Raw genomic sequence first — 18107 nt, forward strand, 5'->3', positions numbered from 1 at the left:
AGAATAGATATGTGTGGATGTATCGATGAATACTGATCGTTCTTGTTTTCCAACTTAAGCCTACCCGTTGTACTGAAAGTAAAAAAAGCGAGATTTCACCCACAAAATGCTTAAAGCTGATTTATCCATTGACTATCGTTCCCGATACCATATCCTAGGACTATAACCTCTCTGTAAAAGAAGGCTTAGTTTTAGTTTATTCCTCTACTTCAAGTTTTTCGAAAAGCGTACTTACTCCATTTGTGTTACAGTTCCTACCCATGGCCCACACCCAACGACCCACCAGATAAAGTATCTGTGGTCAAAGTTGAAAAATACACATCGAAACTGGAGAAAACTGCTTCCTCATCAAGTATGCGTTAATATGGAACACTCTTCTCTCTGAAATATGCATGACGGATAGATTACATACGTTTGTAGGAATTCTTGATGAAGCCTTGGCTTGTACTAATCAAGCACTCACAAACACATCTGCGTCCCGCTTGAACATCATAAGACCTTTAAATATATAGAACATACCAGAATAGAAATTTAGTTTCCCTAACTATTCTTCTTTGCAGTGGCGTCAGATATGTCTTCGTGGATGTGTCGCTCCTTTATTCTTACTTGAAGTAGACAGATAACTCACTGGACCTGCTGATATCGCTCAGCTATAGTTGTTTGCAAAGGTCGCTCACTACAACCCAGAATATTTTGTTTGTATCAAAATCTTTGTGACTTAGGACGAGGCAAACAGTCATTAATACTAGGGCTGTTCTCCTACGCTCACTATTCAGACTTATGTTTCAAATTTGTTGTTGACTTCACCATTCTACTGAGATAATCTATAACATACTGACTCAGACCATTACATCATAACCTAAAGGCTGGCATCAGATAAAGGGAAAGAAAATAAAAATACAGTAAAAAATATGGTAGATAGCTTTTCTTCACACTTTCCTCTCTTTGGGCGCCTTTCCATTCTGATGAACAACATTCCTTGTGGTGAGACTATAGTTTATGGACAACTGCTGAGCGACGGTATGGTGACCTACTTACCAGAGCTATGTGAGGGTTTCAAAGCGGTGTGAGGGATTAAGATTATAATTTCAATTTGATGGTTAGGGTCGGGGATCAGATTTAGGGTTTTTCATCACGAACTGATATAAGCTAAAATGATGAAACGCCATTTGGCCAAATTGATGAATGAATTTTGCGCTCAAATCAAAGACCTGTTATACTAGGTCTGTTTGGTTCGTCCATAATTTATAGTTTCGCCTCATTATTACTGTATCCTTTTATCTGGAGGCTCTAACCACGTTCAACCAGCAACAATAACTAGTATGAGTTTTATCTACCAATTCACCACACATTCGTCTGTTCCACAAAAAACGGCCAAGCTTTGTTCAAGTGCACTTTTGCTCCTTTGTTCCTCGTAGTTTTTTAGCATCACGCTCTCAGTACAAATCTATGAAGCTCCTCGAGCCAAAAACAGGTTTAACGCACGCGTTTTTCAAGATCATAGCTCATTACCAAGCGCCCTTAAAACATACTCTATAACACCTTCAGTTTCAGTCTGAAAAGGATAGTAGGCTGATTGTATTGCATAAATACTTAGCAGGACTAGAATACTAACGAATGAATGCCGAGTTCGGATCTGGGGTGCGACGTTTATGTGGTGTCATATTTGAAACAGACTATAAAAACCGCACTCATGATGTAATACTAAAACATGAACCTAATTATTACTTCTTTGGGATATCTTAACCGGTGTATTGTCTTTTATTTTCATTGGTTTCATTTGCCTAACAGTCCTATTTAGAAAACATCTTATGCAAAAACCAATATTGTTAATTGTAGATCATACCTGTATAAATGGTGTGTACCTCCCCTTGCAGAAATATATTAATATTTACAATTCAGAGTGTATTTAGGCAAAAAGTAAACTATTCAGTGATGTTTGTAACACAGAGCTACATTAAGAAGAAATTCCGCATTCCTTTTCTATGGTAGGCTAAAAAGCAGACATTCTGGCGCATCCTCTCATTAGTTCCCCTTTACTTTCAAACGTATCTCCCCCTTTGTTCCTCCTTTGCTCTCCTTTATTTACTCCTTATTGGATGCTTGGGTTATAATATATTATTATATGAACATGATAGCCGGGCTCATCTACTAAACCAAAATGGTTGAATTTCGGTTTATATTGTCGTTAAAAAAAGGAAAATAACAACTGCTACGTACGAATGCAATTATTCATCATTAGCTGCATATCAAGGACATAAATTCCAGGCAGATATTCAACACGACCGTAAGTGAAGCGAAGCGGAGGAGTCAAGTTAGCCAAGAATTGGTATTAGAATAGTAAAAGAAATTCAAATTAAAGCAACTTCTGCATATTTCCGATGTCGAATATGAGTCCGTATTTGAATCTCTTAGTGGTTTATATGCATTGTTCACAAATATTGTTGTCTAAGCTATTCATTTACAAAAGTATCCGAAAATCTGCTGTTGTTAAGCTAATAGTGCCTCAAAGATATCACCCTTAGTTCGATCCACACGATACATTTTCCCATTATGAATATGGCTTACACAAGTGAAAAGTATATAACACATTGTCTTTTATTTGCCTGACACACTACAAACACTCAAACAAATAAATGAATATCACCAATGGCTTTCGTCATTGCATTCAAACTTCTGTAAGGCTACATACGCCAGAAATTATCTGATCACTGCGTGAACAATTAACGTTCACAGGTTCGGTCAGTCGTTTAAGTGTGTTTCTAGGTATTTTATCAGGAAATCAACATTACAGATTAAATGGGTCTTTGATAGCTTCGAAAGATATAATAGATTGATCAGTTATTTGTGACAATTATTTACCATAGACAAATGTATGATTCCATCACGGAAAATGCTAATCTGAGCACCAACTGGTTCTTACTTTTTTAGTAGTACTTACCATGCTTATTTCAGTGATTGCTGAAGCATTCAACTTAAGTCATATGCTTTCCAGGTATAGAAATTGTAATGACTTGAAACAAAATTGACCTATCAGTGCTGCCATTCGAATTAACCGTCGACTGCTGCTATTGATACTGTTGTGAAGGAGAACACAGGTGAGGACGACCTGCTATGTATTTAGTACGAATTACAACGTTACTTGGTAAAATGCAAAAACTATACTATGATACTCTATTTGCAAAATCTTCTTCAATTGTCTCAGGCTTCATTGTTCATGGATTTCCATACAAATTGCTTTTCATTTCTGTTCTTCTCTCTTGATCTTCTCAATCTTCTGCTGTCAGATAGTCTATTCCTTACTCACCATATATACTACTTATATCGATATAAGTAGCTCACATCACAATACGACTTTTTGGCATGACTGCCTAATAAGTGCTACCTGCAACTTATTACGACGAACAACACTCTTATATTGGTTCAAAGAAAGCAAGACTATATAAAGAACTACGTTGTTCACCAATCACTAATTAAACACCTTACTTACTGAAAGATGTGGAATCTTTCACGTACCTGGTCAGCATCATCGATGCACGTGGAGGATCTGATGCATACGTAAACGCGAAGATTGGTAAGGAAAGAGCAACATTCCCACGGTTGAAGAACATATAGAACTCAAAACAACTGTCAACCTACATCAAAGTCAGAATATTCAGTACGAACGTCCAAACAGTTCCACTGTATGAAGATGAAACTTCGAGAACTACCACAACCACCATCAAAAAGGCAAAGTATTTATAAACAATTGTCTACGTAAGATACTGAATGTCCGTTGTCTGAATAACATCAACAACAGCCTACTATGGGAGAGGACAAATCAGCTTCCAGCTGAAGAAGAAATTAGGAAAAGACGTTGGAGTTGGTGAATAGGACACACATTGAAGAAATCATCAAACTGTATCACGAAGCAAACACTAACTTGGAATCCTGAAGGTAAACGGAAAAGAGGAAGGTCAAAGAACACATTACGTTGGGGATTGGAAGCAGACATGAAAATGATGAATAGCAACTGGAAATGATCGTCCAGAACAGATTTAGATGGAAGGTGGTGGTTTGCGACCTATGCTCCTCCATGAGGGATAACAGGTGTAAGTAAATAAGTAACTGACTTATGTATATAATATTCGTTTTCTCAACAGCTTTCTCTGAAAAACGTTATAAATTGAACTCTTTCCTGGAAGTTAATTATACCTTAACATTTTTAAGTCGATTTGTGTGGGTCCTACTAGTCGTCTATTCTTGTTGTTCAGTTTGTGAGATAAAGGCGGTCTCTGCCCAATGTTGATTGAAGACAATTCATAGATGATAAGTCTTGCTGACTGAACGCTATATTCGGATCCTAAGCTAGTCTTGTGACCCCTAATCTAAATCTACACAGCGACCTGGACACAAGAGAAAAGGTGTAAAATATGCGAGAAACACTTTACAACAAGGGTTCATTTATGTACAGAAATCATAGGGTTTTTGTAGTATTTTAGAAGTCCTTGGGTTTTCCTGAAAATCCCGGAAGGCTTGTGGTGCCGCGATTCGTTAATCGTTCGTTTCGATAATCGATATAATTCTAATCTTAACGGCGCGTAAAATCAGAAGACAAAGGATAGCAGCAACTACAGTTTATTGTCGAATAACTCAGGTCAGGAAGTTAGCAACACCTGAGCGAATAATAACGAGCGAGTGAACAGGCGAATAAGCGAAGGAAGTGAACGAGGCGAAAGATGATGCGTATTGGAGATGGCCGGGAAGCCAACTCGATTTAAGCAAGCGTTAATCAACATTTATAGTCGGACAAAAATGAGTGACAGACATATGATAAGATACGAAGTGTACACATATATGCTCATATAAAAGTATAGTCAAGGTTAATAAGCAAATGATTAACAAGATCAAAAGATGACTCAATGTACAGGTGAATTGGCTTGGCCAGCAACTAGAATAAAGTATATGGGCTTACCAAATAAACTGATACTACAGGCTACTAAACATAGTAGCAGTGTAGTTATCAGCCAATCAGAAACTCTACATGTTACTTTTCACTTTCGTGATGTTTCTAGCAAAACTTCTAGTCAATGTCGATTGGATAAAATGCTCCTCAATATTTCCTGAGCCTTTCTTGTCTATTGCGAGAAATTATCAGGATCGCCCCAACAATAGAGTTATTTGTTTCCATTTCCAATATTTCAAGCAATGTTGTAGAGGATTAATTCCTCTATATTTGACCCCAATAAATAACTAATATCCCGTTAACTGAATATTTAAGGCAGGCTAAATCTCCTAGTAGAATTATGGGTTTACTCGAGATTATTCAAAAGCCCAGACACCAGTTATAGAGATAGTTTATTGTGAAAGACTCACACAAAAATTTACAAAGTGGATTAAATGTCTAAATTATAGAGAGTACACAAATAATACAACAATTGAATGGGCTTGCCACAATATGCGTAACAACCGTTATACATACTATGCGCTCACGTCAGATACATGTACATTTAGTTGGCTTCTGTATCTAGTGTGTGTTTATTCCAATTTGCACCTCATAAATTACTGACTTTTACAGCTTGCTTACAGAGCGTATTGGGGACGACAGTCACTTACGTACACCTTTCAACAACTGAGGTGGTTGAACGTTTTTGTTTCCTTGGAAGTAAAGCCGCATGAGACGAAATAGCGGAAAAGAACTACATATTACGGAGGATATGAGAACAGTCAAAGCAGTAACTACAACGGATGAAGAATGAATCAATTTGAAATGAGATTAATACAAAATAATGAAGTTGAGTGAACAGAGTAGTTGCAACAATCTACGGTGTATGCTGTAAAGAAGAATGGGAATGAAAGCCAACGTACAAAGAAACTAGTATTCATGTGACATCTTAGAAGGCTTGTCAATCAAAAATAGATAGTTATTCAATTAAATGAACTTCATTGGGTTTGACTGACCAGGAATTTTTAGTTGGACAAGTGCATGTTACCACAACTGACCTGATGGAGTGCTCACACACCATTTTTAAAACACTATAGTACCACTGTCTATACAATTCGATCAATATTAGAAACTAAATAACATAGTGTATATATATAGTATGTATAGTATATATATATATATATATGCCAATGGCGGTGACTGAGTGGTTGAATATAGACTAAACACTTTTAGACTAATGATATTGTCTATTGATGCCAGTGTTTTAGTAATGAACTTCGTAAAACAAAAAAACACATGATGTCCTGCTGTGTTTGTTCCATTTTAGTATTTACACTTTCTCCTTAGAAATATTGTTAATGAACTATTCGGAAGATTTGAACTGAAAAATCATTTGTTCTTTGAACACTACATTTTGTTTACAACAAAATCTCACGTCTATTATATTAACCCAATCTATGTTTATTTTATTTTTAAAATAAACTAATTGATGAAATTGTTACTATGTTGATGGAAATGTTAATTATCAATTTTAGAGAAGTGCCTTATAAATAACCATATTTATACTTTGAACAAAAAAACATTAATCGAAAAATCCAGTTCGAATTATTTGCCTATGATTCTAACGGTACTCTGAAAAAACTTCATGTTTTCATTTACCCAAAAAATGATAAGATATAGTCGTCAATCTAGCGCATCGGTGGCATCACCACAAACAACTGACTTCACCAATACCTACAAATAATATGAGAGTCGAACGCTTAGACTTAATTATAATTACTAGTGACTTGAACTGATTTGTTTCTTACAGTGTTTGTACTTGTTTATTTTTGAGTTGAAAAAGTAACAAAACATCAGAAATGTTTTCTACTGATGGGGTTACTATGAATACATCATTTTCATGACAAGATATGACTTCATAAAACATTCAAGTACAAGGTGGACAAACTCACTCCCTACTTTCTACAAACTGAGAACCTTAAGTAAATCGAGATTCTTGAAAATGAAGATTTTACCGCGTTCTTTTTTTGTCAGATCTCTATTTGCTCATTTCAGCTAGTCCACTTAACAGATAAGTGAATATAGTTTACTTAGAAAACGTTTGCAGCTTTCACGAACTCTAAAGGTCAAAATGAAATATCAACTACACTTACAGGCTTGATTGAATCAAAATCTATATAGACGACTCTACTACTAACAGAAAGTCTTGTCAATGAATAAGCCAACCTCTGAGAACGAATGTAAATATATTTGAATTAATCAATCGGCGGCCACTATCAATTTGCCTTAATCACTTAAATGAGTGTTACTTTAAGAACTTTATTTTCGAATAGACGGAAATCAGCTGCAAACTGAATCCTTAGACATTTTATTACAAAACTCTTAACCAGAATAAATTTGGATAGACTCTCTTATAAACTGTAAGTATGGGGAACAGTGGCACTGATTCGTCTAATCCTAATATTTCAATGTTGTCTACCGCCATTTCTGAATCTAACTCGGTATACCGCTGTTACGTATTTTCTTATTTAAGTAATAATAGTTTGGACGACTAACTCTTTTAGGGTAATCCTCATACTGAAACAATGTTTTTCCCATAAATACCAATTAGTTAAGTGCGATTTATTCTAAATATTCAGTCAAGCAACTTCGTAATTTATCCATACAAATTTCCCGATTATATGAAATAAAACATCGCACAAACAACTCTTCCCTGGAGGTTGATTGGCTTCATTATATGACACTAAGTGTCTAATACAATACTTAAACGTAGATCAATACCTTTCTAACGTCACTCCCACTTATGAATTTGAAAGTACTTGTGGTGGCATTTATGCAGGAAGAACTGAAGAAAGTGTTTTTACCGGTTTTTTCCCAACATGTATTCGAGAGAAACTATGTCTGATGAGTAGTAAATTTACACAAATATAACTGTCAGGCTCTTTATAGATAGTGGACACAGTATGAATACCTTCTAAAGCATTCAAAATAATTGACGAACAAACACCAACTATACTCCGCTTTGCAAGGGTCATTACGATCAAATGTTACAAACCTGATCTATGTGGGTGGATGGAAAATGTGACAAGGCTCTCCTTAGAATGGTAAACAGAACTGTACTCGAATACTTTTATTTGTTGCATAATATTGTCGGTGTTTACGCACTGATTTGATTTTGACTTTATGAAATCACTCATAACTGTTAGCTAACTCTACTTCACATTACCAGTTATCTCCAAGGTTTTCTTGCCAACATTAACAATGGCCTCATTTAGCAGTATATGTAACATCTTTTTCAATCTACTATGATTTTTGGTTTTGTTTTAAATACCTATCTCAAGTTCGCTAATTACAGCATATACAATCTGTTTCGAATCATATTGCTCTGTAACTTTGTGCTGGCCGCAGCTGATGAGGAGCCTTCAGAAGAGGAAAAACTTATTTCATTCTGCAAATCTCGTTGTTTGCGTTTTTCTAAGATTCATCAAGTTGTACGAAGTAATTTACTAACTGGTCAGTTTCAATAGATGAATTTACCGACCATCAGGACGGAAGATCCACTTGATGCATAAAATGGCATAATTCAGATCCAGGTAGGCGGTTTGAAATGAACGAGCCTTATACACAGACGGCTCGGTAGTAAAATGATTACATATAACAGTAAAGTTGATTGATTACATTTTTCCACATAGGTCTATGTATATTGACCCGATAAATGATTTATTTTGCATTATTAAGGTTTTTTCGTATACCTAGTTGGTGGACTTCTAAAAATGACCGTAGAAGCTTATGAAGGAAACTTGCCTGAACGTCAGATATAATCATCCTATCAGCTGAGTATTGGCAACATGAATTTGAGCAAGGAAAAATGAGGCGCTGGGATGAAAATAAGCTTTTAACATGTATATTTGTGGAAAGTTACAAATATTTACATTATGATTAAGCAGTAGCAACCAGGTCGAACATATAGTGTATTCAAAATGATTTGTAATTATAAGAACAAAATATGATAAACAAAAATACCCAGAAGTGTAGATTTAATTTTGAATTTTAAAAGAGATCCACTCCATCGTGCACAGATTTGCGTGGACGAGTGTTTCATTTAACGATTTTATTATTGCACGAATCGAAAACCAGGTTAAAATTATAACTGGATGTTGAAATGTGAGCATCACGGATGATCAGTCCAGGCAAGAAAATCATATTCAAAGTTTAGATACATAAGATACTTAGAACAGAAGTAGACACTTTCAAGTTACTTTTTTTCTAAGTGCACTTTGAACATGGTTGGTTCCAACGTCATCTTCTCCATCATTGACTTCATAAACCCTATGAGGCTCTCCTGGCTTCAAAAGTCGTCCAATATGATCATAACGCTCTGTAGTACAAGACAAGAGTTGTATTTGCTTTTACTGAAACAAACAGTTTATAAACTATATGGTATACTTACGTTTCAGCACACAGTATACACAAACAAATTTGAGGTATGATTTGTACTTACTTAAAAACTATGTCAGTCCAAATAAGAACTATCGTGGATGTACTATAAAGCTAGGTGGTTTGAGTAAACGAACACTAGATCTTATCAACTCAAGTACACTAAGTCAATGTCCTGAATACATTCTCCCTTGTGAAGTTATGGCCGCTAATATGTTTATTATTAATGACAATGAAACTTTAAGTCCAAATGATAGTGTATATGATCGATGTGCAGTGATGCTGATTAAAATTTTATCAGCATCAGATGCGTCATGCTGACGAATATTAGCTATTTCGAGACTTATAATAAAAGTTTCTTATTAGTTTGGTGTAATCACATAATACAGAATCATTATTACATTCACCTATGGAGTGGTTGCTTGTTGCTAAGATCAGACACTGTTCGGACAATCAGATAGTATTATTGACATTTATACAAAGATGTGTGAGTTATAGACGAGTACTAATTCACATATCCTTTTTACGATTTTCAACTAGGTTCTGTGAATGACCGATAGGTTATAACAGACCTTTACCAGACAGAATCATAGCGATGATATCTAGTCGATACAAAACCATTGGATATCCCTATGGTCAAAAACTTGAGGACAGTATTGTGCCTTAAAGATAACTTTTCTCATTGGAATATGCCACTCTAACTAACTATGTACTTTTTATAACATGTCTTCACACCTCATAATATAACATCAGTACCACATTTCTTGCCAACTTACATCACTTGTTGCGTAGGCAAGATGTTTAACTGCCAACCAAAGGACGTGTGCATTGCGCCTCAGTTCGTTTAATTCTACTTTGTGGGTGTGAGAAGGCCTTTAAAGGCACAGTATATTTGTAGGTTACTGGTATTTGATTGCAGAGGTTTCATACTGCCTTCCTTCAAGATACAAACTTGACGAATCCAAGATAGCTCTCAGCAATAATTTTCGAGCCTTCGAAGAATTACTCAAAAAATGGGAAACTACTGTGGAAGACAACAGGAGAGGGATCAAAGAAACACTAACTTCAACGTGTCAGGAGGTTCTGGGCCGCAACAAGCATCATCAAAAGGAATAGATCTCTATCGAAAACCTGGACAGGACTCAACAAAGGAAGAACAAGAAGACAGCAATCAACAACAATCAGAAAAGAAGAGATAAAGCCAAGACATAGACCAAATACACAGAAGCAACCATCAGTGAAGAAGAGTATTAGAGCCAACAAGCAGAAATACGTAGAAGACCTAGCAAGGACAGCGGATAGAGCTGCAAGAGAAGGAAATGTCGGACAACTATATGACACAACGAAGAAGCTGGTAGGGAAACATAGCGAACCGGAACGACATGCTAAGAGAAAAGAAGGCAAACCGATCACTGAGATTCAAAGACAGAGGAACACATGGGTGGAACACTTCGAGGAACTCTTCAATAGACCGGGCACACTGAACCCACCAGACAATGCTGCAGGACACACAGACCATCCTATAGATGTCACTCCATCAACGACTGAAGAAATCAGCATGACCACCAGACAGATCAAGGCTGGGAACGCAGTAGGACCTGACTATATACCAGTTGAAGCACTGAAGTCAGATATAGAAGTAAATGCAAGGATGCTCCACGTCCTATTCAGGAAGAACAAGTACCGACAGCCTGAAAAGAAGTATACCTCATCAAGATACAAAAGAAAGGAGAAAGTTTACAACAGAGTGTTGCTGAACCGCGTGAAAGACGCAGTAGACAACCAACTTTAAAATCAACAAGCCGGATTCCGTAAGTATCTGTCGTGCACAGACCGAATACGACACTACGGATCATCGTCGAACAATCAATTGAGTGGAACTCGTCACCATACATCAACTTCCTTGATTATGAGAAAGCATTTAACAGTGTGGATAGGAGAACATTATGGAGGCTTTTTCGACACTATGGAATACCTAAGAAAATCTTCAATATCATATGGAATTCATACTACAGACTATACTGCAGTCGTGCACGGAGGACAGCTGACAGATGCATTCCAAGTAAAAACCGTTACCAGATAAGGCTGCCTACTCATCCTTTTTCGTTCTTCTGGTGGTCGACTGGATAATGAAGACCTCCACATCCCAGAAGAAGCACGGAATATAATGGATAGGTTGGGTGCAGCTAGACGATTTGGACTTCGTACATGACATGACCCTCCTATCCCATACACATCAACAAATGCAGATGAAGACAATCAGTGTAGCAGAAGCCTCTGCTTCAGTAGGCCTCAACATACACAGGGGAAAAAACAACATCTTCAAATATAACACAGTGAACACCAACCCAATCACACTTGATGGAGAAACTCCGGAAGGGGAGGAAACGTTAACATACCTAGACAGCATCATCGATGCACGTGGAGGATCTGATGCATACGTAAACGCGAAGATTGGTAAGGAAAGAGCAACATTCCCACGGTTGAAGAACATATAGAACTCAAAACAACTGTCAACCTACATCAAAGTCAGAATATTCAGTACGAACGTCCAAACAGTTCCACTGTATGAAGATGAAACTTCGAGAACTACCACAACCACCATCAAAAAGGCAAAGTATTTATAAACAATTGTCTACGTAAGATACTGAATGTCCGTTGTCTGAATAACATCAACAACAGCCTACTATGGGAGAGGACAAATCAGCTTCCAGCTGAAGAAGAAATTAGGAAAAGACGTTGGAGTTGGTGAATAGGACACACATTGAAGAAATCATCAAACTGTATCACGAAGCAAACACTAACTTGGAATCCTGAAGGTAAACGGAAAAGAGGAAGGTCAAAGAACACATTACGTTGGGGATTGGAAGCAGACATGAAAATGATGAATAGCAACTGGAAATGATTTTTCAGGACGGAGTTCGATGGAGAATCATGGTGGTCTGCCCAAATCCTACCACCAGGGGTAACAGGCGATGGACTAGATTGGACTGATGGTTTGTATAACGTAATTTCTGAGACACCTGTGCTGTATATTTGAAAACTTTGACTGAAGGAAAGTGATGTTATGTCGCGATTTGACTAGAAATTCAGCCAATAATCGACACACCTTGGTAATATATTTTTGTGGAACTGGAAGCGAAATACACGTAAGATCTAACAGTCTGTTTGTTATACGGTGACATAACTAACAACTGACCGAGCCTTGGTTAATAAACACAGTCGGATATGCAAAGAAATTAAGTGGATAATTAGACGGTAAAAAGAATTGATGCATGAAGATATTGACAATGTGGTTTTCAAAAATTACAATCTTACCGGAAAATTGTAGTTCCCATTCCCTTAGGGTTTGCATTTGATCAGCAGTTAGATCAGTAAGATCGTCATAGTCATCTTTTGTTTCGAGGTTGAAGCACGCAAGTGCTCTTGATGCATCTCTACCGGCAAAAGCAGCGTACGGTGCACCTGAAGCAATGTAATGTTGATTGCCAGCTTACCCTTGCCATAAAATCCCTGTCCTTTATTTGTGACATCGAATATCTTACCATTAACTGCTATTAATATTCTCTTATGTTCGCCACTGCCATCGAAACTCTGGAGTTCTTCTAGTGTAAAATCACGTCTCCCCATCTTCGGGACTTCACATTTCTGAGACTTCTTTTTTCTTAACAGTGGCCTTAGACTTAAATAAACAAGTAAAACGCATATTAGGAACAATGTTATGTTAATAGGACACTTGACTGCATCCATCACAGCCACAACGTAATTCCCCTGTTTTGGGCCATCCTTTCCCATTGTAGGGATAACTTTTGAAATGTGTTCGTCGCTTCAAACAACAAACTTTGTTTACTGCAACAGTGCAGTTATAAAAAGATGTGATTGTCGTTCTGATATTCCAGAATCTAGAAAGAGTTCCAGTAAGTGGATTTTGATATTAAGACTGCTGAAGTAATTTGATAGAATCAAACGATTTGATCTAAATATTAGACACGAACATAATTTGGAAAAGGTCTTCAGTAATAAGGATAGTAGGTTGATGAACCCGTGTTAATCCCGACAGATTGCCTTCTAGTAAATGTTCAGCTTCTCCGTGAAAATTTTCGCTGATAGGGCTGATACAACTTGTTCGGGTAAGGCGTTCAAGTCATTGACCACTCGGTGAGGAAAACGGCCCCCCCCTTGCGTTTATTAGATCGCGGTTTATGAACCTTCTTGTTATGACCTCGGAGATCATCAGTGCCGAAAGGAGCAAAAAGATAAGACATATAACACCCAAAACACAATTAAAGTTAAGAAATGCCAATATAAGGCCACATCGTGTCCTACGATAAGAACAGGGGAAAAGGTTAATGAGTTGTAAACTCTCATCGTGAGAGAGTTTAGAAGGACATTTCACTAATTTCGTCCATATACGCTGAACACGTTCAAGTGAGCTAATATTCTTTAACAGACATGGACTAGCTGCTGGAACACAGTACACTACGTGTGGTCTTTCGTAGATGGGATGTAAAATTGGAAACATTTCCTCGTCAAAGTATTTGAATGCTCGGCGAAGTGACCATTACGCACAACAACCTTTGGAAGCATCTGAGTTTCAGTGTATAGTCGTTTTCAAGTCGTGACTTATTATTACTCCTAAGTCTTTATGTTCTTGAGCGTGCGGAGCATTTATTCACAACATCCCACCAGATAAATATACAAGAATTCAGGCGATAAAATTGACAAAAATGTTGAACGTTTACCATGTATACTCCTTAAGGCGATCCCAGGGTCGGAGAAATAGCGAAATATTTTATTCGATAGAGCTCGAAGTCACGATAATACCAACATTCGAGTAGGATCTGATTTGCCACTAGCATTTCGAAAGAGAGAGAGAGACTTGACTCTCACCACTCTCGTCCGGATCAGGGATTTGTGTGCAGATTGAGCTACGATAGATGACACCCAGTATAGATGCACAAATAAGGAAGGTAGAAACGGCTGAACTAGGGATTTGTCGCAAAATTGTTGAGAAAATCTCCGTTTAAAGGATTTTCGAGTATTCGGGTCTTGGAAACGAACACCACCAAGATTTACATGGATAGATCGTTCTCCTTGGACGATTTATATGGAAATGCTTGTAGTCCAGGAAACAAATTCCAAGGGGCATTAGTGGATGAATTGAAGCCCCTCATCGTAGCTGTGACTGAAACTTGGTTAGCCCATGATTTTGACGTCACCCCAGAATTACTCGGGTACAACTAGCTAAGAAAAGATAGGAATAGATGCAGGAAAGGGAGTACGGTCGTAATATACATAGCTAGTAATACGATTATCTGTTCCTTCGTTTGTGAATTCCACGATAGTGTAACTTGCGAAATAATTAGCTGTAAACTCACTTCCGTATTTTGTGCATTTATACTGGGTGTCATCTATCGTAGCTCAATCTGCACACAAATCCCTGATCCGGACGAGAGTGGTGAGAGTCAAGTCTCTCTCTCTCTTTCGAAATGCTAGTGGCAAATCAGATCCTACTCGAATGTTGGTATTATCGTGACTTCGAGCTCTATCGAATAAAATATTTCGCTATTTCTCCGACCCTGGGATCGCCTTAAGGAGTATACATGGTAAACGTTCAACATTTTTGTCAATTTTATCGCCTGAATTCTTGTATATTTATCTGGTGGGATGTTGTGAATAAATGCTCCGCACGCTCAAGAACATAAAGACTTAGGAGTAATAATAAGTCACGACTTGAAAACGACTATACACTGAAACTCAGATGCTTCCAAAGGTTGTTGTGCGTAATGGTCACTTCGCCGAGCATCCAAATACTTTGACGAGGAAATGTTTCCAATTTTACATCCCACCTACGTAAGACCACACGTAGTGTACATAATACAAGCATTGACAAATCTATACAGTGAAGTTTCGGCTAATAACAGAGATGGCACATACAAAATGATAATAAAAAAATGTGAATTGTGACACTATTTATAGATTAATTATATCCTGTCTATTTCAACGAAACAAATCAATTGACATTCACAATGGTAATGAACTTTTGCATAGGAAGTGAGTTCTAGTATCTGTCAAAAAATGTATAGTGAGGTATGATAATCAGAAGTATTTGAATCGTAGTATAAACATAATCTTCAACAGTTTTATTCGTTCCCATTTAGAGCACGGAAACATAGTATTTCCTCCCTCCCTCCAAAAGGATAAGGACACTCTGGAACGTATACAACGTCGAGCCACGAAATCAGTTCGGGGACTCAAATTCAACCCTTATGAAGAGTGCCTTCAATCACTTAACCTTTACCCGTTAGAGTACAGGCGTCTTAGAGGTGACCTTCTTATGACTTACAGTATCCTTAATACTTCTGGCCATCCCCTTAAACATCTTCTTAAGCTTAGTCATAACACTAACCTGAGAGGTAACACCCAGAAATTGGAGACCCTACATAGCAGAACAGACTGCAGACACAACTTCTACTCCGTTAGAGTTGTCAAGTGCTGGAATTCGCTGCCGACTGAGCTAGTCCAAGCGACCTCCCAGGGGTCCTTTAAGAGGAAACTTGACTTATTCTTAAGTACTAAGGATAACATATTATTATGATTTACCAAATTCTTTTTTGTCCTCTATTATCGTTCATGTACCCAGGTTTTAGCCTGGAGGTATTGGTGATCCACTGCTACTAGACACGGAAGCCCGTTAAGCGAAAGCTTCTTCTATTCCGTCCTCAACCATTTGAACCATTTCAAACTAATAATCCCAGGAATAACGCAATTTAATCAAGAAGTACTAGATGAGCACAAACGAATGTATTGTATTTGGAATTCAGAATCACAACAGTCATCAATACGAAGAAGTCATTGATTTATTTAAACATCACATCCTACACAGCTCAAATCGGAGTGTAAGTGTCTGTAATCGATTGTTCATCTTACATCTGTCCGATGGTGCATTGGATATATATTCTGTATTTCTAGAATGCACTCGTGAGTATTAGAATTAACAACCGAAATTGGAACAGACTCACCTGGTTCCTGAAACTGTATACAATCATCATGTCGGTTGTATAGTGAAACCGCCGATATTTAGAATTTGCATTATAGACTTTCCAACACTGTCCTCCCTCACGAAATAATGTTGGGTCCTTACGTCGCAATGTTATAACCAATATGACGTTTCCAATTTGTATTATCTTCTCAAATCTCACGCTTCGATCACTGTGTGTGGCTATTTGGGGATAAACACTGATATATAATTTGAGGTATTCCATCATGTGACTTTGACTTGAATAAAAATTATGGTACATATTCTTTTTGCTATTCATATTAGAATACACAGATGGATATGCATTGATATATGTAATTAACGCATGTGATTCATCTAGACTTGATTTACCTGTGAAACAATCGAATGGAAAACATTCATCTGCGTCATACTCATTAGGATAATCTTGGACTTGATTTGGATTCTCTGTCTGTGTAAACTTCACTTCTGGGCAAACTGGCTGCCTGATTGTTCGGGGAAATTTTGCTATGCCCTCTGATTCATTATACCACTGACTAGGGATTCTACTTAACAAACATTGTTCACGAGAATATGCAATATCTGATACAATAACATCAGAAATGTGATTGGAATTCGACTCATTAGGAACATACTTGTCACATTCATCAGGAATATCACTGGAGATAAATTCATTGTGAGGGTAAATGACATTTAATATGATACCAGAATTTGATTTTTCTGAAATATTTCCCTCGAATCCATTGAGAGTTTCATTAGAGAATAATGGGTAATTAGGAAAATCAGCATCCACCAAAACTGAATCTGGTTTTTGATCATGATTCGACTCATTTAACATTTTATTCTCAGAGTTGTAAGAAATTTCATCAGAAGTATATGAATCATTATGACAAACCATATCTGGTACAATAGCATGAGAAATCCTATAGGAAGTTCGTTGATTTAAATTTTTTGTCTCACAATGATTTTGGGTTTCATTCAACTCTGAACTGTTATGTGACGTTATACCACTTCTAGATAAAGATAACTGATCATTAGAAGCATCCATCTTGGCATTACTTTCAGCGAAATGAACCATGGTATTACAAACTGACTGAATGTGTCCAGTTTCACCACATTTAAAGCATTTAGAATTACGAAATACACATGAATTACATGGGTGAAACTTGCCGCAGAACAAGCATTTACTAAACTCGCGCTCATCTTCGTGGACTGTTTCGCAGCTCAATGAAGTATTACCTGAATAACTTTGATTACACATCGAACTGCGACGACTTAGTAAAGTAGTGGAATTCCTGGTGTTCTGGTGAGTCATTTTGTCGGATTTTTCTCTCTTACCGCATTCGGAATTTGTATACTTTACATGATCCAACAGTAGTTGCTTGAGAGTTGCATAGGGGAGTGAAATCGGTTTGTCTGGAAGTGCCAAAGTCTTTATAAGGCTGTATGCTTCTTTTCCGATGAATGTAAGGAAATGGGCCACAATATTAAAATCTTCATCATCTTCCTTGGTCATAGCCCAGATTTCAAACCTCTCCATGTACTCCTCAAAAGCATTAAAATCTGAATTTGTATCCAACCGTTCCATCACAGGCTCAATCACGACGCCAATGTGATAATCAGAAGTATTTGAATTGTAGTATAAACTAATAATGCCAGGAATAACGCAATTTAATCAAGAAGTACTAGATGAGCACAAACGAATGTATTGTATTTGGAATTCAGAAT

General features: G+C 37.2%; 1 protein-coding gene across 1 annotated transcript; it reads right to left on the bottom strand.

The window, feature by feature from the left end:
- Positions 1-8807: 8807 nt before the first annotated feature.
- On the bottom strand, positions 8808-13179 carry Smp_093700 (putative membrane associated progesterone receptor). The gene is made up of 3 exons (XM_018794857.1): positions 12859-13179; positions 12680-12826; positions 8808-9302 (listed from the first exon to the last, which is right to left on the bottom strand). Exons 1-3 carry the CDS (start codon positions 13154-13156, stop codon positions 9175-9177), a joined length of 573 nt encoding a protein of 190 aa, XP_018649227.1. The 5' UTR covers positions 13157-13179; the 3' UTR covers positions 8808-9174.
- Positions 13180-18107: the final 4928 nt, after the last annotated feature.

This window comes from Schistosoma mansoni, chromosome 1 (assembly GCF_000237925.1).
Source record: "Schistosoma mansoni strain Puerto Rico chromosome 1, complete genome".
Taxonomy (NCBI): Eukaryota; Metazoa; Platyhelminthes; class Trematoda; order Strigeidida; family Schistosomatidae; genus Schistosoma; species Schistosoma mansoni.